General features: G+C 38.6%; 1 protein-coding gene across 1 annotated transcript in view; it reads left to right on the forward strand.

Moving 5' to 3' along the window:
• SMOC1 (SPARC related modular calcium binding 1) overlaps positions 1-23,636 on the forward strand; it is a 115,222-nt gene that overhangs the window by 59,333 nt on the left and 32,253 nt on the right. Inside the window, exons 6-8 of the mRNA XM_042459860.1 lie at positions 5,792-5,848; positions 15,131-15,211; positions 15,290-15,356. Coding sequence (XP_042315794.1) covers positions 5,792-5,848; positions 15,131-15,211; positions 15,290-15,356 — 205 coding nt within the window. The remainder of the gene's footprint in view (positions 1-5,791; positions 5,849-15,130; positions 15,212-15,289; positions 15,357-23,636) is intronic.

A 23,636-nucleotide genomic window follows, 5' to 3' on the forward strand; every position in this document is an offset into this window, starting at 1 on the left:
ATGAGGAATAGTCCCCCACCTTCTTCCTACTGACACACCTGCAAGGGAAATATTGGGGGATGGAGAAAAGGAAGAGAGGACTAATCTGTTCCAGAAACTCTTATTTCTGCTTGGTGATGATTCGTTCAGCATATTGTTGCAATTAGCATAGGGCATATTTGTAAAAAGTAGTCAGTTTACCTCAGAAGTGTGCAATTCTCAGCTTTGCAGATCATGATAATTTTGAATGGTGAAGCATTTAGATTTTAACCCAACTTTTTATGTTTATAGTCTTCCTCAGTCTCTCTTGTGGCCTGAGATCTTGCAGGCTTGAAATCTGTACAATGAGGTGGTATAACTTACAAAGCAGATATCTTTTATCAAAATGCTTTAATATCAATTTCACATTATATCTTCCTGTAACATATCACTTTAATTGCCATATAATTAGCAATCTTGTTTAGCTGAATCGTGACTGTATGTGTGTTTTCTTAAAAAATATATTTTCCAAATAGTCTGCTTCATGCTTTATTTGCTGTCTGGGATAGGAGTAAAGAGAGTAAAACTGTGAGTACATATGTATATAATATATACTATGTATATAATAAATATTACTTCATTTAAGGCTGGTTCTGCAACTGTTCTTGCATCATTTTGTTCTCTTCAGAATACAAAAAGAAAAAAAAGAACTGTTAGGGTGATATAACTAACTGAAGAAGTGTACGTCTTAAGGTATTTTAGTTACTTTATCACCTGTTGCCCACCTGAGGCAACATACAACAGTGATGTTAGGGGAGACTTTCTCTGATATTTTCAGGTCTCTATTATTATTATTATTATTATTATTATTATTATTATTATTATTCACATTTTGTCCCTTCTCCGCCAACGAGAGAGCTCCTGAATATGATGAACAACAAATAAAAACAGATTTTTTAAAAAAGGTTACAAAAAGATTTATACTGATGAAAAACTATTACATATTTAAAAAACACTCATTGAGCATGTAAATGTGAGCACTGTGTGTAGCTGTAGCATTTGTAATGTCACTTTCTATCTAAAACACTTACTTTTGGTTCTACATGGGTCACTTGCAGTACTTTAAATCTGTAATAAATCAGTTTCATGTAACATGATATACTTGCCATGTATACTCAAACTGATCCTATTAAAAATCCAAAGTACTGCAAGTGACCCATGTTGAACCAAAAGTAAGTGTTTTTTGCAGGTCAAGACAATTCAGCATTCTATGAAAAGTGATAGTTATTCTTCCTGCTTCTTGTGCACAGATGGGAACATATAGGCTTGCAACATTTCGATTATCTGTAGGTATGTGCACTACAAAGTAAAAAAAGAAAGTAATCTTGATTTCCCCCCCTAAAATGTCCAAACATTTAAAAAGTTTTTAAATAATAATTTTGGGAAGTCAACATTTGCCATAAGTTTACTTTCAGATTTTCAGGACTGGCTTGTTTATTGGTAAGAAGATTTCTTAACCAGTCCCTTTATTTCTGAAGAAATGGACATATACTGCCTTATAATGAGCATGTGGTGCTTAACCATTTGTCAGTCTACAAAAACTGAGAGCAGCAATCTGTGGTGTGCCAGGCAAGATTTTTTCTTGCTGTACAAGAGATACCCAGGAACCCAACATATTTTCTGTCTGAAAGATGTGTTGTAACATTGAGCTATAGTTCTTCCTCCTCATGATGGATTTTTTTGGGGGGGGGGGGGGGGGGGATTATGTATTTAATGAATCAAAGCAAATTTATTTCACAATGATATTAAATATTCTAATCTGGCTGCTCCTTGGTTTAATGAATCTGTTAAGAAGCGAATAGATCAAGACTACTAAGCGCCTGAGAGAAACTTTAGCCTGTCAAACATAGGTGAGTTAATGGTTGAATGACATTCTCGAAACAGCTGTAATGTTTTCCTACAGTAGCCTTTCTTTCTTTTCCTTCCTATGTTCATTGCAGGTTTCTATTGATCTATTAAAGACTTAACAGCAGACAATTTAAAGATTTTTTTCCCTAATGTTAACCCTCTTAATTTTTCCCATTTAATTAATTGATCAATTGTTCTCATACTATTTGGAACACAATGCTGTGCTGAAGTATGATTTTCAAATGTGTCCCATGGGACACTAGTGTCTCATTCAATATTGATTTAATTTCTGCCAATATATGGGTGTAGAGGCCATGTGCAGTTGACAGATTTAAATTTCACTAGTGACACAAAAGGATGGTTCTATCCCAGGGCCCTGATTAACTGAGAAAAATGAGAGCAAAATGCTAATTATTTAGTGTGTAGTCCCACAGTTGTAAGGAGCATGTTTATCCATGGGACACTTGTAACCCAAATATCAAAAGTCATATGTTGTGATAATTCCAAATACTGTTGCTGAGGAACTCAGACTTGCTTACATTTGCTCTGGAAATTTGATATTTTTGTGGTTTACATGCGCCAAGTAAAAGCTTGAACACACAGATAACAATTAAGTGCACAACATCTTTTTTTTCCTTTGATACTTAGGCAACAGACAGGACTCCTGCATTTCTGCAGGAAACATTGTACCTCCAGATACGGATGTCATCCTTCTACCCAGAATCCTACCTAATGAAAGCATCCATTGCCCACCTAGAACTTAGGCCAGGCCGAGAGAGTCTGTAGTGGGCTCAAGGTCACCCAGTAAGTTTCATGGCTCAATTGGAACTTGAATGTGGCTTTCCCAATTCTGAGTCCTAACATTCTAACTACTAGTTACTGATGCCTTTCTGCCTCTTTATATGGCAGTTGTTCTTTTTCCTTGGTTTATCCACTTTATTCATATTAGACCTCAGATTCTTCTATTGAAATTATTAAATAGCTGCCATCTCCATTTGAATGGTGACTATGCCATACTCTCTGCTTTTTTCTTTTTCTTTTTTTTTTTAAAAAAAGAGATAATTATATTCAATTATCCTAATCTCACAGAGCTGGGGTGGTGTAGTGGTTTGAATGTTAGACTACAACTCTGGAGATCAGCTTCCTCACTTGAACATAAAAACCCACTGGGTGACCTTGGGCAAGTCGCACACTCTCAGATTCAGATGATGATAATAGCAAACCACCTTTGAAGAAACCTGCCAAGAAATTACTATGATAGATTCACCATAAGTAAAATAAATAAAAATTGCTTGGAGGCACACAAGAACAACAAAATTCTAATCTCTAGCTGTGTCTCATTATAGAGAGTCCACTTTACAAAATGTAGTTTTTCAGGTTTACTGTTTATCCCCTATTTGGGTAGCTCAAGTCATGTTGCTGTACACCGTGAGTCTTGGCTAAAGCCCTAACCATATATCAGGTGGCATATATGTATACAGTGTTTTAAAAGGTCTTGGAGCTTTTGCATAACTATGAGAACTCAGAAAGGAGAATGAAAGGGTGAACAAGGGTGTTTGTATAACCCTTATGATTATTAGTATGCCCCAGTGAGTGAGGTTGTACTTGCTGGTTAAGTACAGATTGCTGGAGCTGGAGTGGAGTTATAGTTGCCAGCACTGAGGATTTAGGCCTTTTCACTTTGCGTAATAGCTTTAAGATCTGCATCCATATTTTGCGCTACAACTAAGCAGTACAGGCAAAAAAGTCACTGACACCTCATTGGGTGCTTGGAACTTTTGGGGAGTGCATATGTATTTAATTCATTGTTGTATTCTTGTTAAAATTGTTGTGTTGTTGTTCAAAATATGTACTGGGACCTGAACTGTGATTGTGTTCACAATATTCAATTATAGTTGACTGCATAGAATCCTGAGAGAGGTACATTTTCATCCCTTCAACATAGAGGGAAAAGTTCATCTGGATGGTTTTCAAAGCTGTGAAGCTGACAATGATCATAGGTTTGCCAATGGTAAGACTTCAGAACTGGCAAGGTTATGGTTCTGTTTTCCCACTTGCTCTCCAGCTGTAATTTTAAATGTGTCAGCAGCACTGTGGAGAAGATTTGCTTCACACACACTCTCTTTGGGTAGGAATCCAGAAGACACTTATAGCATCTCATCATTTTTTAATAACCAGAAACCTAGGCCCATTGCTTGCTGAACAACTTTGAAAACATCTTTTCTCAAATCAGTGGCTTACATAAGCTTAGCTGATTTCACAAGGGCTTAAATACAACTAACTTGCATTATATCTGCAACATTCACCTTCTTAGTCAATTAGTTAATCATTTTTATTTCTCACTTGTATCCAAGTTCTAGTATTTAAGTTTTGATTGTTAAATAGCACTATAAAATACTGCTGGAATAATTTAGTTATATATTTTCTCATTGATCCCCTACTTATTCTTTAATGGAGAGTTCTTTTATGTTGAATAAAGCAAGAATGCTACTTCTCACATTGCTGGGAACAACAGCAAAATGGTCTTTTAAGAATTACTACATCTGGAAATTCAATACTGGTAGTTACTGGACATATTTCTGTTTTAAATATTGCATAGCATTTCAACATTATTCTGCTATGGTTTTGTAACTGAGATTTTCTTTCTGTATATCTTATGGTAGGGCATGAGGACACAGAGCATGTGACAAGGTATTTAAAGCCACATTTACTGTATTTATACAGTAAATATCCAGAAATTCCCATTATGGACACTGGGTTTTTTAATATGTTTACGTGACCTACCTAGCTAGACAAACCAATACTGTCGAGTTTTATTTCTTCTGGTAACTTCTTCACTCTTATGAAGAAGGACAAAAATGGCAGTCTTGCACTGCAAGCCTGAATTTCTGAAGAGGGAAGCTTAAAGACTGGAACAAAGCCTTAATACAAATTCTTGTGACCTCTGCACAATGAGATAACCAGCTTTAATTCTAGGCATCCATGGACTGAAGCACAATCAGAGCATGATTCTGCACCTACTTGTTCCATTATGTGGCCAAATTTCAACAAAGATTATTTTTCTTTATTGTTTTAAAGTGTTTAAGATTTTACTTGGTTTAAGCTTTTATTAGAAATATTTCATTGTTATCTTTGGACCTGGAGAATTTCTGAACAAGCAAGGGCAGCAAGATCCTATTTCCTGTCAAGACTCTTCTGTTACAGCTATGTTGGTATTACAGATCTGCCAATGTAAACAATAGAAATAATATACTACAGTGATTGTGACCTAATTTCTCTGCAACTAATTGTGATGCCAGATTCCCTGCTGATAGGTTCCAGAAAATTAAAATCTTTCAGATAGAGAGAATAGGAAATACTTGGAAGGCCTATTCACTTTTTGATGCAGTGGGATGTGACTGGACCAACTTGGGATTGTGACATTGCAACCCTCCAAACCTTCAGAACGTGAACTATGCCACATGATAGTATGGTCACTCCAAAAACCAAACCAAATTAAGAACATAATCACCAGATTAAGAATAGCTCTCAGTAAACAGGATGATACAGTAAAAGATAATCTCATGTGATACAAAATATGATCATTCCTTCCATCCACATGCCCCTTCCAATCCCATTTCAACAACATATCAGGGACAGATTTTTTCTAATTTTGGTCAGCATGTTGGTTATGAGAGCTGGTAAAGGCCTGATTGTAAGAATGATGTTTTGAATATGTTGTTTATGTTTAAGTGAAACTCATGAATTATATTTTAGCATATCTCATATTCTGATTCTTGTCTGTGTCTTTCTCTGTGTCATTTTTTTTCTGATGGACTTGGCCGGGCCATGTAAAAACCCCAATCATTCAAAAGTACTGGAGAGTAGATAGTATTTACCTCAATAATGGTAGTTTCTTTTCGATTCTTTTTAACTCTCAATTCAGATGATGGTTCGAAACCAACACCCACTATGGAGACCCAGCCTGTTTTTGATGGGGAAGGTAAGAAAGTACCATCTCTCTCTCCCCACTTTGTCTTAATTTCTGTTTGCCCAACAATTAATTATTTATTAAAAACTTTTATTAATCACTGCTTTGTCCATTGCAACTTCCAAATGGATTATGTTATTTTATTTTTAAAAATGTTAAGTTTTTAGTCTTGCTGACATGATTCCATCTCTATATATAAGGTACAAGTGGACAGTTGAAACTCTGAAATAGCCTAGGCATTTTGGGGATTGTAAGCAAATGTCCACATCTGTTTCTTTTTGTGTTTAATTTAACCTGAAACATTATCAAATAGAAGGATCATCTTCTTCATTTTTGGACAGTGAATTCCCAACATGATATCTTGTCCTATTTGCCTTTGATTTTTATATGTAACATGAGCCATACTTCCTAATCTTTCCAGAAACAGTAGCAATTGACAGAACATTGAAGTAGTTATCCAGTAACTTGTTGTTTAATCAAGATTGCTGTTTACGATTGGGTGGGGGAATATCTTTGAATGTATTGGTCCTTCATTGAAAACTTGTATTAGTATTGTTTATTTTAACTTAATGATCAAATATTAAAACACATGATCCAGTTTTATTGGGTGACTGACAACATGGACTAGAGCTACATGGCGAAAAATGAGATTATCATTTCACCATGTAAGGAATCTGCATCAAACTTGCTTACTGCACAATTGTAGTCTGCATTCATTAACATGTAGTGGCCCTTGGAAGGTAGTGACAGTGTAGAAGCAAGGCTACTACATATTAATGAATGCAGACTACAATTGCGCGGTAAGCAAGTTTGATGTAGATTCCTTACATGGTGAAATGATAATCATTCTGCATCTACCACATGTCTAGTGGTACATGCAGAATAAAGACAAATTACCATGGTTTTAGTATGTAGGGAGATCTTGTAGCACCTTGGAGACTAACTGAAAGAAAGAGATTGGCAGCATGAGCTTTCATAGGCTTCAGTTTACTACCTCAGATGCATTTGGTGGATGCCAGTTACAGACATATATGCTATTGGTATGTGTGGATGTCAGTATGTCTGTACCTGGTTTCCACTCCACCAAATGCATCTGAGGAAGTAGACTGAAGTCTATGAAAGCTCATGCTGCCAACTTCTTTCTTTCAGTTAGTCTCCAAGGTGCTACAGGATCTCCCTACATACTGATTCTACAGACTTTGAATTCTACCATTTTTAAAAATTTCACTAGCTGAATTATTCAGATTTGTGACAGTATGCTTTCTTCTGGGGTTAAAGTAATTTATTTAAATTGTTTTGCTTTTAGTCACTGTAGCTGAGAGGTGAGAGTCATGCAGCTCTCTAGGAGATCTTGAACTGTATCTCCTCTCATCCTCTACTATTAGCTATGCTGGCCAGGGCCAATGGGAGTTGCAGACTGGAAGGCCACATGATTTCCATCCTGTTCTAGACTTTTGATATCTGTATTGTGAAAAAAATAAAAAGTTCCAGTATTACAGAATTCCCTGGGAATACCTATTTGCTCAGGATGCAATGAGTTACATGACCATGATGCATTTTTAGTCATTGTACTGAAAGTTACCTATTAAATAGGGACAGCTACATTTACTACCTCATTATCTTGGCTTGGGATTAACTGACTTTAAAACCTATCATGAAGTCTGTAGCTGAGTGGCTCCCCAAAAGAAAGCTTTCAGTATATATTCGATGGTTGGGCATTTCAGTTCTGCTGAAGGGCTTCTAAGGTCAGGGGCTTCTAAGGTGACCTATTTTGCAAAAATAAGCTGTTCTTCAGTCAACCTATGGAAAGACAATTAATAGGTAGAATTGCTAAGCTAAACAAGTTCTGCAGTATCATAGATCTATACTATCATTATTATATGCAGCTTTATTATTATCCTATTTTGAGGGCCTTGTTTTTCTCAATTTAACGCCTACTGAACCCCAAGGCATTTGCAGTTAGCACAAATTCTTGAAAGATGGAAGTGGAGTGGTTTGCTCCTGATTGTATGAGTATCAGTGTTGGGAAAGAATCCAAATTACTTGCTATATCCTGCTTTTAATAATTGCTGTCTGCTTTTAATATTTTAATCATTTGATAATCTGATGCCCTCCAGATGTGTTTGACAGCTCCCATCATCCCCATTCCTAGCCAGTATGGCATTAGCTGAAGAGTACCAGATTGGGAAACATTATTCTAAATTATATTTTACTTTTCATTCTACAGAACATAGTTTCAAAGAATTTTGTTATCAAGATTTTATCCTGTTTCTTCCCTCAGTACTCTTATTTTTATACTTTTTTTCCATATGTAAAGCACAGATTACATCATATGACATCTTTGGCTGATCTCTTTGGTATGGGATGTCTTTTTGCTTTGATGTTCAGCCAATGATAACTTTATTTAAAGTAAACATGTCTGAGATTATTTTGATTTTAGTTACATTTTACTTTTAAGGGGTCAGTTAGTATGAACTACTGTGGAAATGAATTGATCCAAAATTAATTCAGTGAATGCATGTGTATTTTCAGCTTAACAAAATGCCCAGTGACTCCTTGTTGACAGAAGTCATTGGAAGATATATTTTTTAAAGTTTTTGCTTTTATTACCAAATTCTGAACCACATGATGTCAGAAGAGCCCCAGTGATTCAAACCTTAGGATATAGAAGTGGACATTTGAATTTCACTACATATATTTCCATATAATGTGAAATTGGGTCATCTTTTGTATGCTTCTGTGATGCTTTCAGTAGTGCCCTATTTCAGCATTTTAAAAAACAACTGCCATGATTGTGTAAAACATAGGTGTACATATGTGTACGTACTTTTCTCCCTGAGAAGGCCTGTGAAAGATATTCTTGAGAGTGGGTTATCCTTGATTTCTCAGGCAGAAGTGGCAAGGTTAAATGATGAATGCTGGAGCAAAACAATTCCTCATGGGCCTCAATACAGTCTCAACGTTTTTAGAACATTTATATCTTTTCCAATTACCTAGAAAAAGTGTTTTCATTCCTTTCTCTGCTCCTTTTCTCTTTTTCTATAATTCTGAGCAAGGAGCATACAAATCTGCAGAGGCAACAAAGAGAAGCTCTCAGTACAAATGGTCAGATTGCAAACTGCTCTGTTCAGTTTCTTTTTAAAAAATAATTTTTAAGATAGATATATAATAAATTATTCACCTTAACATACAGAGACTTTTACATATGCATATGTATACACAAATTATTAATGTTATTTCTTTCCTCCATTAAAGCATAGAAACTAAACATTTTATTGTTTAATCCACTTCTTAGCATTTTTTAATTTTTTCCTTTGTGGCCCCTTATCTTTGTATTTTGTAATTAATTCCTTTTTAATTTAGTTAGATTTTCCACCACTATTTAAATATGCAGTTTATTTTATTAATGAAATCTTTACTCTATGTTTTATTTTCTCAGTTTAACTTCTTTTTCAGTTTATTCACATCTTCTTTACTTCTCTTGCTGTACTTCTATCTACTTATCTTTCCAATAGTCACTTGTCAAATTCCAGTCTTCTTCTTCCCCTTTTTCCTTTGTCATATTATCCCCTCTGATTCTTCTTGATAATATCTCCAGGTCTTTCATTTCCATTATTTTCTCCAATAATTCTTCTACTTTATGTATTTCCAATTTTTTGCATATAATATTCTAGCGGTTTGGTCATATATAGTATGTTTTTCCAAAATCTTTTTGTTGTTGTTGTTTTTCTGTCCATCATAAGTGTCATGTTCAAAAGATAAAATTCTGGATCTGTCAGTAGTTTTATGCCTAATATTTCTGCCATAGTCTTTTGAATTCTTTTCGAGAATTTTCTTGCTACTTGACAGTTCCACCACATATGAAAGTAGCTACCCAGGTTGTCTTGACATTTCCATCATCTATACTCTTTATGCTTGTATACTTTTGATAATTTTGTTGGTGTTAGATGCCAGAAATACAGCATTTTGTAATAATTATCTTTTAAGTTTTGACAAAGTGTGAACTTTTGTGCTTTGTCCCAACCTTTCCCCCAGTTTTCCAATTTGACTTTATGCAGTTGTATGTTGTGAAACATATGTGCTCTGTTCAGTTTCTTGAGTGCACTCACAGCTTTGCCTGTACCCACTCCCCTGCAATGCATTTTTTTTAATGCTGCAGACATTAAAACAGTGTCCAGGTGCTTCAAAGGTTCATAAAATAGCCTCTTAGGTGACTCAGGAATTTGGTTAACCATGCTTTGGCCTTCCTCTTAGAAAATTGGCAGGGAAGCAGAAACATCTGCTCAGATGACACTGGGAAAGTTCTTCCTCTGCTTTTAGGGAGTCAGGGCCACGGTGGACATTTCACCATCTTCTTCCCCCCTAATACTTTGCCCCACAGCAGACAATAAGTTTTACATCCATTGCCCCCACTATGTCTACTCTCATGGGATACTGATAGCTATACCACTATATATTTCTTGAGCTCCGTGCACTAGCCCTACTTCTTCTTTCCTGTTTAATGCTGTCTTCAGGTTCATAGGCCATAACCTATTCCTTTTAAGAGTTTCTTCTACCAAAATTTTGTGCCTTAGTGGCCACCAAAATAATGCACTACTTTAAAATTCTGATTCTGTTATACCCAGGACTACAAAATGCAAGTGGACCATTAGCAACTCCACCCACCCACAGACATCACCAAGGATGTTTTATAACAGTGTGTGACACAATATGGTGATCTATGGACTAGAGCTGGTCTGTAAGACATTGGTTGACAGTTTTCAGTGAGTTTCCCTGAAAGAATTTGTTTTGGCAAAGGAGTACCAGTCTCTGGTACATTGGCCAGACCCACACATCAGATAGCTTGAGAAATATGGTTGTATAGCACATTGTGAAGCTCGCTGTGGGTTATTTCCTAAGACTCTGGACTCAGACTTTCCCCAGTAAATATTGCTTGGGTGAATCTGTCAAGATACCCCTGGAACTGCAAGAAATTCTTCAAAAAGGTCTGTCTGCCCATTCCTTCTGCCATAGATGAAAATAACACACTTTCTACTGATCTTGATACAGAGGCAGATATTGATCTGATCCTACATGAGTGAAGGAATAATAAAAATATATGCTATTTCATTCTGAGGATTTTCTCCCCTCATTTCAAAAGCCTTGGTGACATTAGGCCTTACCCCAGACCCACCTGCTGCCCACTCACCACCTTATTGCCATCTTCTTCAGTTTCTTTGGGATTTTTTAATATTAAAACTCACCAGCTGCATTTTGCCCTTCTCATTTGTCCTTGAACCACTACTAAAAGGTGAACAAGTTGGTCCTGTTTAAGGGAAGTAAGATGTCAATACTACCTGGAAAATGTAGTCTCCCTCCATTCAGATAATGCAAAATCTAAAGATTTCTTTAGGGTAAAAACTTAAGAGCTGCCCTTTTGTCTGACCCCCAAGTCCCCAAAGCGGGTGTTACTTCCTTAAAAGATCTTAGTGAAGAAAGAATCAAATATAACTGATTTGTTTGCAAGAGCTTCTCTGCCAACCTAGACAGCCAGAAGCTGTGCAGAGGCTTGCTTCAATTATACTGGTCCTCTGCTTTTGTTGATGATGTCCCCAGAGTTGCAGTTTCCTTCTCTGCCTACTCTACAAATATAGCCAGGTAGACACACTATCCAGAGCTAATCTGCCCATGGTTCCCTTCAAAGAACTCTACTCTTTAGCCATCATGCTCTCAAAAATACTGCATTGTTAAGACTGAAGACGAGAAATACTTTTGGTAACTGCTTTCAAGTTGACTTCCATTATTGGCAACACTTTGAATGAGAAACCTCCAAATCACAGTATCATCAACAGCCGTGCTCAGGTCTTGAAGACTCAGGACTGTCCACCTGTAATGGGTCTTCCTCATTTCCTACTGCCTTCTACTTTATCAAGTGTTATTGTCTTTTCTAGTAGTCATGTCTTCTCACGATGTCTTTAAAGCATGTCACTCTCTCTTTAGTCATCTTGGCTTCCATGGAGAGTTCAGGCTTGATTTGCTCTAGGGCATATTTATTGGTCTTTTTAGCAGAACTCATCCTCAGCATCACATTTCAGATAAGTAATTGTTTAAGGCTACATGGCTTGGGTCCTGACTACTTGCAGGAGAGCCTACTTCCATATAATCCTCCCTGCACACTTTGGTCCTCTGGGAAGAACCTGCTACAGCTCAAGAATACCAAACTTTCAGCAGAGGACATTCTCATAAATTGCTCTCAGGCTCTGGAATGACCTGCCAGATGAGATCCAACACATCACCACCTTGGAAGCCTTTTAAAAGGCTATTGACGGATCTCTTCTGGCAGGCCTTTCCAGATTAGAGTAGATTCCTTAGACTGCCTCCCCCTTCTATCGATACCAATATTGAAATCGAGTGATACCATCATCCCTGTCCTCCTCCCTCCTCTAGAGGAAGACTCATTTCTTGTTCTAACCTGCCCGCAATTTTAGTGTATTCACATTGGAATTTGTTTTTTAAAAAATGTTGTTTAATCTCTTTTTATGGATTGATTAAGTTTTTATGAATGGGGGGAGGGTTAGGATTTTGGGATTTTTTAAATTGTAATTTTTAATTGTATGATGTTTCATTTTTATATTGCTGTAATCTGCTTTGATTCCTTTGCGAAAAAGCAGAATATAAATAAATACTATTATTATTACTATTAAGTCTTTGCTGTTTTCTGATTGTGTCATCTGTATATCTTACATTGTTAATGTTCCTTCCTCCAATTTTTATACCTTCTTCCTCCGAGTATAATCCTGCTTTACATATTATATGTTCAGTGTTCAAATTAAACAGATAGGTTGATAAAATGCAACCTTGCATGACCCCCTTGCTGCAGCAATTAGATCTCTCTTAGGTATAGGGGCAATAGACTGTATCACAGGGAGACCTGCTATATCAGACCTCACACCTTTAAAGAAGTATGTAGTTTACACTCAAGGCAATACAGGGAACCTTCCACTAGAAAGTGACACCCCTTTATGTATCACCAAATGAAAAGAAAATATCAGGTGTTCAGTCACAATTCCTTTCCTTTCTTTCTACTGCTTTGGGTAGGAAGGTGTCAAAATCTACACAAGCACAATGGAGCAAGATTTACATAATCTTCGTATATGACTCTGTTGCGTAATAGCTCACTCCGGAAGGGTGGTGGTTTCTTCTGGCATAAGGCACTTTTTGGAATGATGTATGACATTGGGAAGGAACAGTAGAGAAAGCTGACAGGTCAGCTTTTTGTCATCACAAAGCCATGTCCTCCATGGTTGCAACACCCACAGCCATTTTACCCACATTGCCATCTGTGTCACCACTACTGTCTGCACTGAACAGTCTTGTTCACAGGTGAACAGATCACAGTCTTAGAGCTCTGATGTATTATTGTGCAATTTTTCACATGGGATTTTCTTACCTTTTCCTCTCCTTCAACATTGTTCTCTAGTGGGTTACTCTTCAAAATGTGACCTATGCTTAGCTGCAGTTGGAACTCTGGTGAGCCCATGAGTGGTTGTTTTTCTTTAGCGTTATTTACAAGATTAATGAATGCATGTGCCCTTGTAGCCTGATCAGATGTCTAAAGGAATGGACACAGTTGGTGAACTAGTTTTAGCTGTACAAATGTGCTCCTGACCACTTCTGAAACCTGGGCACCTAGGCTCAGAGCCTAATCCAGGAGAACACCCAAGCTGCGAGCTTGAGATTTCCGGGGGAATATAAGCCCATCCAGCACAGGTGGAGTCCCTATTCCATGAACTGCCTTTGACTGCCCAGGAACACCTCTGTCTTGTCTGGATTGAATTTCAACATGTTTACCCTCATTCAGTCCATTACTGACCGCAGACATTGTTTCAGTACTGAGACAACTTCCTTGGAATCATTTGGAAAGGAGAGATAGATTTCCACATTGTTTCCCAGTTCTTCCCTCTTCATGAGAATCAAGTCCAAGATAGCTGATCTCCCTTCTTTCACCTTATGGAAAATAGGTAAAGAATTTGTTGGCCCTGCCATTCTTGGCAGAGTTTGACTTCCAACAGAGTCTCATAGTCACTTGCAATATGTTGAAGGCTATGTTTGGCAACATACTTTGCTCCCACATGAATTAGAAGAAAGGGTTTATGTTCAGTCGGCTTTAACAATTCTTGACAGCCTCTCTGTCACAGCTTAGACCAGGGGTAGGCAACCTGCGGCCCGCGGGCCGGATGCGGCCCGGCAAGGCCTTGGGACCGGCCCCAGCCCAATCCTGCTGTCGATTGCCGCCTGGCCCTTTGGGGGGCAATTGTCTATAGACGCCTCAGAAACATGCATTTATATTAACATTTTTTAAAAAATCAGCACATTTTTTCACGTGCCCTCCATTTGAAAATTTTGTCCTGCATTTGTCTGGTTTATTTATATATTTAATTTCTTTTAAAATTATTTAATTATTTATTTTTTGGCTTCGGCCCCCCAGTTGTCTGAGGGACAGCAACCTGGCCCCTGGCTCAAAAAGATTACCTACCCCTGGCTTAGACCTTCACACCATAAAGACAACTTACCTCTTAAGTAAGACATCATGACAAGTCTGCAAACTGTTACTTCTGCATTAGGGAGTCAGGTACAATCACCATATGTCTCCTTTTCCTCTGGGAACTAGCAGGAGTCCTTTAACCCACAGAACCTGCCAAAGCCTTATAGAAAGGTTTTTCCCTGGTGCTAAAAAGGCAGAAAAGTAAGTACCAGGCAGCCTCTCTAAGCTGGGTGTTTATATAGCCAGGGACCATTGGAGAAAATCTTTCTTTCATAGCTACTAGCAAGACTTCAGTATGCAGAAATACCTAGGATACTGACTGCCCTCTACATAGGAACCAAGCTGCCAGGCTTTAAGCCCTTGGGCTGCCTTGTGGATTTCATAGGTGCCCTTATTTGGGGCACTGTTAAATCAGAACTGGACTAAAAACGCACAGCTTTAAGCAATTAATTGACCAAACAAATATCCTAAGAGCCCTTGATCAGGTAGAAAAAGGAAGGCAAACTCTTGTTTGCGAGCTAAGGACACAAATGCTTGTTGTTTAAAATTATTCTAGTTCTTGTTTGGTATTGCTATAGGAGATTAAAAGGGAAACTGCTAAATGCCTCCTTTCCTGTCACCAGTGACTGAGATTCCACTTGCTATGGAACTTTACACCTTCATATTTGTAGAGGAGCTGAAACTTCTCTTAGAAAAGTTTATTAATGAAAAATGTCATTCTGTTTAATACATACATTAATTACATTAAGGTGTATGTCCTTGCTTTTCAGAAATCACAGCTCCCACACTTTGGATTAAGCACTTGGTCATCAAAGATTCCAAACTGAACAGCTCTAGTATGAAAAATTCAGGTAATGCACTTTTTTTTTTAAAAAAAGGGGAAGAAATCTAAGCAAAACAGTCATACCTTTTTCCTTTTTGTCCTTTAGACTACTTTGCTGAAGATATTTTTCTGTTAATTATTGCCATTGCTATTGAATTGAAGCAAGTGTCATAGTCAGGAAAACTGCTGGAACTGATCTACCCTGAACCCTAATTTTTGATAGAAATAAAATTAAACAAGCTTTTATTTCCCATTCTCTCTATATGTTTTCTATTATTAGCCTTCATGCACTGATTTAGTTGGGAGAGTTTTTTCATAAGCCCAGAAAGGCTGCCAGGATACCTGTGATAGAGAGTTGACTTGGAATAACTAAACTAAACATATACTGAGGAAGTTAATTCTATACTCAATAAAAACTTCATTCATTATCAGATAATGTTTAATCCTTCAATTTTCTTATGTGAATTCATTCCTGATTCAGCTAGTAGAGTCGTTCTTGGAAGTGAGACGAAGAGCAGCTCACAGTTCTAGGGGTTGAATTAAGAATAAAAACTTAGAAACTTTTGGGATACTTTTTTTTTACTTCAGCAAAGAAGCTTTAGTTTCTTGTTAGGTTTCATCATATTTTTTCATGTCAAGCAAACTAGTTGGTTTTGTAGCTGTTAAGAAAACGCCTGCTTTTTTATCTTGCTTGCTTTTTGCATCTCTGGAGCTAAATGCTTCTTCATTTAAAGATATTTAGATTTATTTTGCTATTCTCTTTCATAGAGTTGTGGATATTTAAGCTGTAAAATACATTAATCCACATTTGCCATATTCTGAAAAGAAAATGAAAGTTTGCTTCCTGAATATATAATTACTGATCCTTCCCTTTGATATTGTAAATGGTGTCCCATAGCTTTGTACTGTGACATCCACCATTGCTAAACTTGGTCAGGCTAGACTCAAATGTCACTGGATGAATCCTGTTTGTTTGCCAAGTAAGTTCTTCCAGTGTGTGCCTGACACCTCTAGAAAATGAACATTAGTCTCTGATTCTTCATAGCAGCTTGCTGACAGAATAGACCAACCAATTTAACATGTTGTTGGTGTCAGAATATAGGAGGGATCTTTCTGTTCTAGTGGACAGTTTATTACATTGCAAGGTTCTAGGGATGTTGAGTAATCACTGTGCCATCTTGTAGGTATCCCTTTCTCTCCTTTAAATCCATTATATGGGAAGTAAAATGTAAGAGTGGGAGCAGGGTGGAGTGGGGTGGAGGCTGATCATATGCAATTGGTGCATTTCTTTTGTTAGTTTCTTATTCCTGTGAATTAAGTGACTTATTTTCTGGACAAGCCCAATTTAAAGGCAAAAATCTGAAAAAGTTGTGCTGTTCTGTAAGAAAAAAAAAATCTCACCAGGGAAGCACATATTCGAGTGCTGCTTCACTGCAAGTCTTTAGGCTTTGACCAAATCCTTTGTACTATGAAATTATTTGGTTTTGGATAAAGAGATGTTCCAACTATGTAGTCATTCTACACTGTCAACCTTTTAAGAAAACCACAAGATGATGTAATGAGTAGATAAATGGAAATATAAACAGCTCTGGGAAAGCCAGCAGTTGAAGTCAAGTAAATACAGTGACTAGAGGTTTGTATATGACGTTATTTGAAAGTGGGAGTGAATAATCTATTCATCTATTGGCAGCTGAAAGCAGGTTTGTATGTATTTGTCTTTTTCAACAACAACAAAATCATCCCAGTCTTGTGTTTATTTTTAAAAGCTGTCTCTTGGGTATATGCCACCCATATACCACATGATTGTATTCTGTCCAGTCACTCAAAAAATTTCTAAGCACCTTCAGCAGGTAGAGAACTTATAATGTGACCCAAGCACACATTCAAATATTATTTTTAGTACTGTACAGATGTTGCTTTACTCAGAATTCAGTTTAATGGCACTTCTTGTAGATGTTCAAAACATCCAGCCACCTTGGGTCCTATTTGTTGTTTAAGAAAACTGAAGAAAGCTACACAGGATGTTTGGGCTTAATTCTTTATGAGAATTTTGTAGCTGGAATGGTATTAGGATAGCCTTTCTCAACCTGGCACAACCTAGGTGTTGAATTATAGCTCCCAACAGGGTTGGCAGGAGAAACTGTCCAAAATATCTGGATAGCACCAGGTTACAGAAAGGCCAAATTAAAGTATGTATTTATCTCTACCTTGTATTCAAGGATTTCATTTCCCCTGGTCCTTTTGAATTACTCCCCAACTGCGTTGTTCAACCAAACTCAGGCCATCCATGAAGTTTGAATTAGAAAAGAAGAAGTGTATCATATAGCCAGTACCATCCCTAGGGTTGGTGCCACCCAGTGCCAGATGCCTGGGGCTGCTGGCCACCCACCCAAATGTCCACCCAGGGCTGCCATAGGGGGTAGCTGGACAAATAAGGCACCAGGAAAGGCAGAAGGGGTGTGTGTGTGTGCACATGCCCCTCCTTTCTGGGCAGCCAAGGCAACTGGGAAGCCAAGCCAAGTAAACTGGGAAGGAAGGGTAAGCATGCATACATCCCTCTCTCCTTCCTTGTTGTCTTGGCTTGCTTGGCCCTGAGCGCCACGGCAGTGGGTAAGGAGAGTGGGGTGTGCACTCATTCCTCCTTCTCTGCTACCTTGGCTTCCTTCAGGGCCATGGCAGCAGAGAAGAAGTGGTGGCCCCGCAGCAGCACTGCACCACCCTGTAGTGGGAGGATGAACCAAATGAGTGTCACCCTTGCTCTGAGGTGTTACCCAGTGTGGTCTGCACTCCACTCAGAGATGCCACTGAATATAGCCATTATCTCTTCAAACTCAGTGAGTGGAATGTCTTTATATTTTCTTTTGTGGTACAGATGAAAGAAAAGATGACATTGGCTGTAGTGAATTATGATGATGTGAATTTCCTGGGAAGCCTAACAGAAACATTATAGGTTAATCTACAAGGTGAGGAGAGTTTAGAAAGCTATGAGGTCTTCTGGGGAAAAAACCATTATACTGTAGTTAATTTGGAGACTCCAAGATTAAGGATATAGGTCAAGGGAAGTAATAGTGTGATTCTGTTCTGCTTTGGTCAGACCTCACCTGGAATACTGTGTCCAGTTTTGGGCACCACAATTCAAAAATGACGTTGACAAGCTGGAACTTGCCCAGAGAAGGGCAGCCAAAATGGTGAAGGGTCTGGAAACCATGCCCTATGAAGGATGGCTTAGACAGATGGGTACATTTAGCTTGGAAGAGAGTGCCCATTATCAGCTTTGGCTGATTTGCCAGCTACAATCCTTCCTGGAACAGGAAAACCTAGAAACGGTTATACATTCGCTGGTAACCGCTCGTCTTGATTTGTGCAATGCGCTTTACATGGGGCAACCCTTATGCTATGTTCAGAAGCTGCAATTGGTCCAAAATATGGCAGCCAGATTGGTGACACAGAGTTCCAAATTTGATTCTATTACACCTATCTTAAAATCCCTACACTGGCTGCCCATTAGTTTCTGGGCACAGGATAAGGTGTTGGTTATTACCTATAAAGTCCTACATGGCTTGGGCCCAGCGTACCTGAGGGAATGCCTCTTCCCCTACAATCCTTCCCAACTCTCAGTTCTTCTGAGAAGAACCTACTGCAGTTAGAGAGAACTAGACTGAAGACGACTTCCCAGAGGAAGTTCTCTGTTGCCTCTCCAAAAATCTAGAATGACCTGCCGGATGAGATCCACCATATAACATCTTTGGAGGCCTTTACGAAGGCAATAAGAATGGATCTCTTCTGGCAGGCATTCCCAAACTGATCTCCTCAGAATTTTCACTCTCCATTTGTTTAGCTGTACCCATCGGACTTTGATCTTGATCTATTTTATTAACCATTCTATTGGGATTTGTTTTTTAATGGTATTTTAGGGTGGGAGGGAGATAGGGGAACTAGGATCTAATATGTCCTGTTATGCTTTTATCTATTGATATTCGTGCTTGATTTTATTGTTCTTGTTTGCTGTTACCCACCTTGATCCAATACAGGGAGAGGCGGGATACAAATAAATATTATTATTATTATTATTATTATTATTATTATTACCTCACAGTGTGGTGAAGTCTCCTTCCTTGGAAGTTTTTAAACAGACGTTGGATGGCCATCTGCCAGGAGTGCTTTGATTGTGTATTCCTGCACAGCAAGGGGTGGGACTGGATGGCCTTTGTGTTCTTTTCCAACTCTAAGGAATTTATCACACGGAGGCTCTTCTGTGTGCTAAACGTCACACAAGTGCCCTCAAATGTCATGCAAGCACCATGGGTGTTATCCCTCATGGCGCTATGGAAGTGAAATCGCGGCTCCCGCTCCATTCTTGTCATGCACTCGTAACTGGGGGAGCCTCCTGGAGCGCTTTTCTTATTAATGATTTATCCATAGCTCCATGGAGGATCACACTCATGGCGCTTGCGTGGCATTTGGGGGTGCTTGTGTGATTTTTATCACATGGAAGAGCCTCCGTGTGATAAACTCTTATGATTCTATGATTATAAGCAAGTACTGAAGAATGCTGAAAGACCCACGTGAAGATGTCACTGTGTACCTTCAGAAGTTGTCAAAAAGCCATGTTTATGGTTTGTTTTATCTAGCAGTTTGCTGAACAAACTGTAGCTGTTCTTTTTAGATTAACTCTTCTAGTGGGACTGGTTAAAGGCTGAAGACTTGAAGTAACCTAATCATCTATGAAAGTAGAAGTCTTTCTGTTCTAATTCTTACAACATTGCTTGCTTTTCTTTCTGAGTAGTGGGATCAGCACCACAGGAAAGGACACATTGAAGCTTGCATTGGGGAGCCTTCTGGGGAGGCAGCACACCAAATGGCTACATGGTTGTAAAGAGCTCTCAGACCTTTCAAAATATAGCACAACTAGGACATTGATGGAGTTCTATATAGCTTTTTTAAAAAATAAAGCAAATGAGATAATGCATAATGGAGCTTCAAGCCATTCGGATTGATCTCTTTCCTATCAAGAAGTTCATGCTGTATTCCTAGACCTCAGATATATTTCCTGTTAAAACAGTTTAACTTCTAGGGCTTGAAATGTGCACGTGGATAAGGCCACCTCACCTCCACCCCACCCCCCAAAATAGAAAAAAGGAGGAGGAATAAAATTTAGAAACATAACACAGTCAGTGAAATCCAAAAACAGGGAACTAATGGTAAAAGGACAGTGTGTGCTGTTCTTTTTATTCCCCCTGTTTTTCTGAAAACCAAATTTAAGAAGTGCTGTGGCAAGTATGGGTGCTGCTTGTGTGGTGTTTATCTTTTTGATGGGTGGGGTTATTTTAACTTGTTCCTTTTCTGAGTAGGCATGTACATAACTCACAGGTGGGATTCTATTTTCCAAGCATTGGCTTTCTACAGAAAACCCATGCAGCTATTTGAATTTTAGCTAATTCCAGTTGGGTTCCAATACCATCAGTTAAAAATTCCACATGATGCCTGTTTTATGCAAAGAGCCACTGGTTCACATAAATACAGTATTCACATTTTTTTACACATGCATGTTTTAGTTTCAAGAATGATGAGACTAAGGGCCGGAACAGATGGCCCAAACACACTCATTTCAGAGCATCATTGGTGGATGGCATTTAGATGTTGCACATCATTATGATGTCGCCCAGAAGTTGGGTGGCCACCCAGATGTGGGCAGCTTCAAGACACTCTGGGGCATGGTGTTCATATGGGGCTGTAGCAGGGCTGCAAAAACCACCTTTTTGCTGGCCAAAAAAGAAGTGAATCTCTTCCACTAATTTTTCAGTCGGGTTGAAGGCAGTTTGGGGCCGTGGCATATGGTTGCCGCAGCCCTGCTCCATCTCTGGAAGGGGTGGCTTCAAGCCGCCCTTTCAAGGTTGTCTGTTTCAGCCCTAAGTTTGGTGCAGATGGGTTGAGATGGACAAAATGGTGCTGCTTTCATACATATATAAGATTTGCAAGAAAGAATTACATACAGTGCAATGGAGAAATATTATATTACAAGTATTCAGGTACTTTGATCCATAGAGATTAAAAGCTTGCTGTTGAAAGGCTTCAGATTCCAGAAAATATAAACACAATTAGAATACATAATGATCATATATGCAAGCATTACTTGTAAGCAGATTTATTGCAAGCATAGGAGATTTTGGAATATATGCCAGAATTTTTATTGCAAGAGATGGAAAAACAGTATTTGAATCATTAAAATGGTGGCAAATCTAATTTTCAGTTAGAAGTGTTGTAGTTTATCATCAGTGACTGCAAGATTTAAGTTGATTTGTCTGAAGGCAGGTATGGATGAAGTAAGGGAAGGAGTGATGGAAGGCCTAAGCCCTTCCAGACATCTAGCAAACAAAATAATGAATAATATGCCACTGGGAACCAGCTAATCTAACCTTATGAAAAGGTGCAAAGTATACAACTGGGAAAAATAACACCATATAATAATTCTCATGCAGTCATAGGTGCTAAAACCATATGCAGCTAGACAAATAAATGAGGTTCACTCCTGCTGCCATGTGATAAATCATTCACAAAGAATCCAGTCTCTCCCCTGCCTCCAAAGAAAGAAAACAAATGACTCCAAGCACAAAGTCATAACAGCATCCCCCACAGCTGCTGTTAAAGCACGTAAGGGCAGGAGTGGGGGGAAGGACAGGAGGAAGAAGTATGGTGACTGGGCTGTCATGAAATATTAGAATGAAATGTCAAAGTACATCATTGGGAGTCTCTGGATTGCCACTGGGGTTAGGATAAAAATTAAAAGGGTCAAATTCCTTGGCCACTGTGGATAGTCTATTTCATTTAAGCTGTGGTATTGCTGCAAGAGAGGTTCTGGGGCTCAAGCCTGTATGGAAATAATACTCTCTAACCTGAGAACTTCTGTGTTCTTCTGTACCTCAGATGTGTGAGTGGGCTGTGTATTCATAGGGTGCAACAAATGCAATGTTCCTTCCTGTGTGCAGAATATTAAGTTTTAGTGATGAGGCCTGGTTAAAGCTAAACTAGAAAGTAAATTTACATCTCTAAAGGGTGGCAGTGCTAAGAATACTTACCGAAGAGTGTTTCATATTGAAACACCTCAAAGAAACTTACATAATTAGCACCCACCTGGAGAAATCAAGTTCATTTCTTTTATGTGCCATGTGTACATGGATATATAATTTATGCAAACATAAAGCCATTTTGGAGGCAAGCATGGTTGAATGGAATACTGAATGGAAAAACTTTATGGTGCAGTATTTGGATACAGTTGGCATAGTGGTTTTAGTGTTGGACTATGACTTTGGAGACCAGGGTTTGATTCCCAGCTCAGCCATGAACCCCACAGGGTTTCCCCCCTGAGGCTGAGAGTGTGTAAGTTGCCCAGGGTCAGCTGGTGGGTTACATGGCTGTGCTGAGAACCACTGTGCCATGCAATATATCATCATCCCTGCCTATGCCTTTTTACACTGCAGTCTCATTGAGTTAAATGAGTCCTGGTGACACAGTTGTTAAATGCCTGTACTGCAGCCACTCAGTCACAAACCACAAGCTTGTGAGTTCAATACCAGCGAGGGGTTCAGGCTCAACTTAGCCTGGCATCTTTCCAAGGTCACTAAAATGAGTACCCAGCTTGTTGGGGGCAATTAACTTACACTTTGTAAACTGCTTAGGGAGTGCTTAAGTGCACTGATAGGCAGTATAAAAATGTACTTGCTATTGCTAAATAAGCAAGACATGTGCTCTAACATTGATACAGTGATTTACAGATCACTCTTCTTAATAAACACTGGCAGAGACAATGAGCTTGCAATGTTTCAGTGTGCAGAAAAATGTTCAACATGTGCTCAGAGGCACTCAAAATATTTCTGATTAATAATTGTTCACTGTTGATTCACTGAGGGCTTGTCTACATGGGTGATTTACCCCTAATTCCCCCTGAGCTTGCTGCATTCTGTTTACATAATGTAGGGCCAGACCCCCTATTCAGGTTTGGACTTTTATTCATGACTCTGTGAGCTTCCCAGTGCCATCACTGTAGGTGCATGTTGCTCTGAGGTCAGAACGAGGCACCCAGAATGCATAGTGTGGCTGGGTGCCTCATTCTGACCTCAGCAGCAGTGATGGGTGACGAGTGTGGACCATGTAGGAAGGCAGTCACCCATCATTTACTTGGGAGAGCTGAAAACCTGTATCAAAAGAGAGCAGGTAAGGCAGGAATTCAGGGGGAATTCAGAGCCAGAATATTCTAGGGTAGCCTAGAGTGAGTGTAGATCTGCTCCAACTGATATTTTTAGACAGTTCCTATTCCTTCACTTGCAGTGCATCAGTCTCCGCTAGCTGAAATTAATACACAGTTCCTTACTAATCTTTAATATAAATCCTTATTAACCATTATTAAACAAGGCTTTTGAAGGTCAGGTAAACTTCTTCCTGAGGGTAGGAAGGAG

This window comes from Sceloporus undulatus, chromosome 1, assembly GCF_019175285.1.
Source record: "Sceloporus undulatus isolate JIND9_A2432 ecotype Alabama chromosome 1, SceUnd_v1.1, whole genome shotgun sequence".
Classification (NCBI taxonomy): domain Eukaryota; kingdom Metazoa; phylum Chordata; class Lepidosauria; order Squamata; family Phrynosomatidae; genus Sceloporus; species Sceloporus undulatus.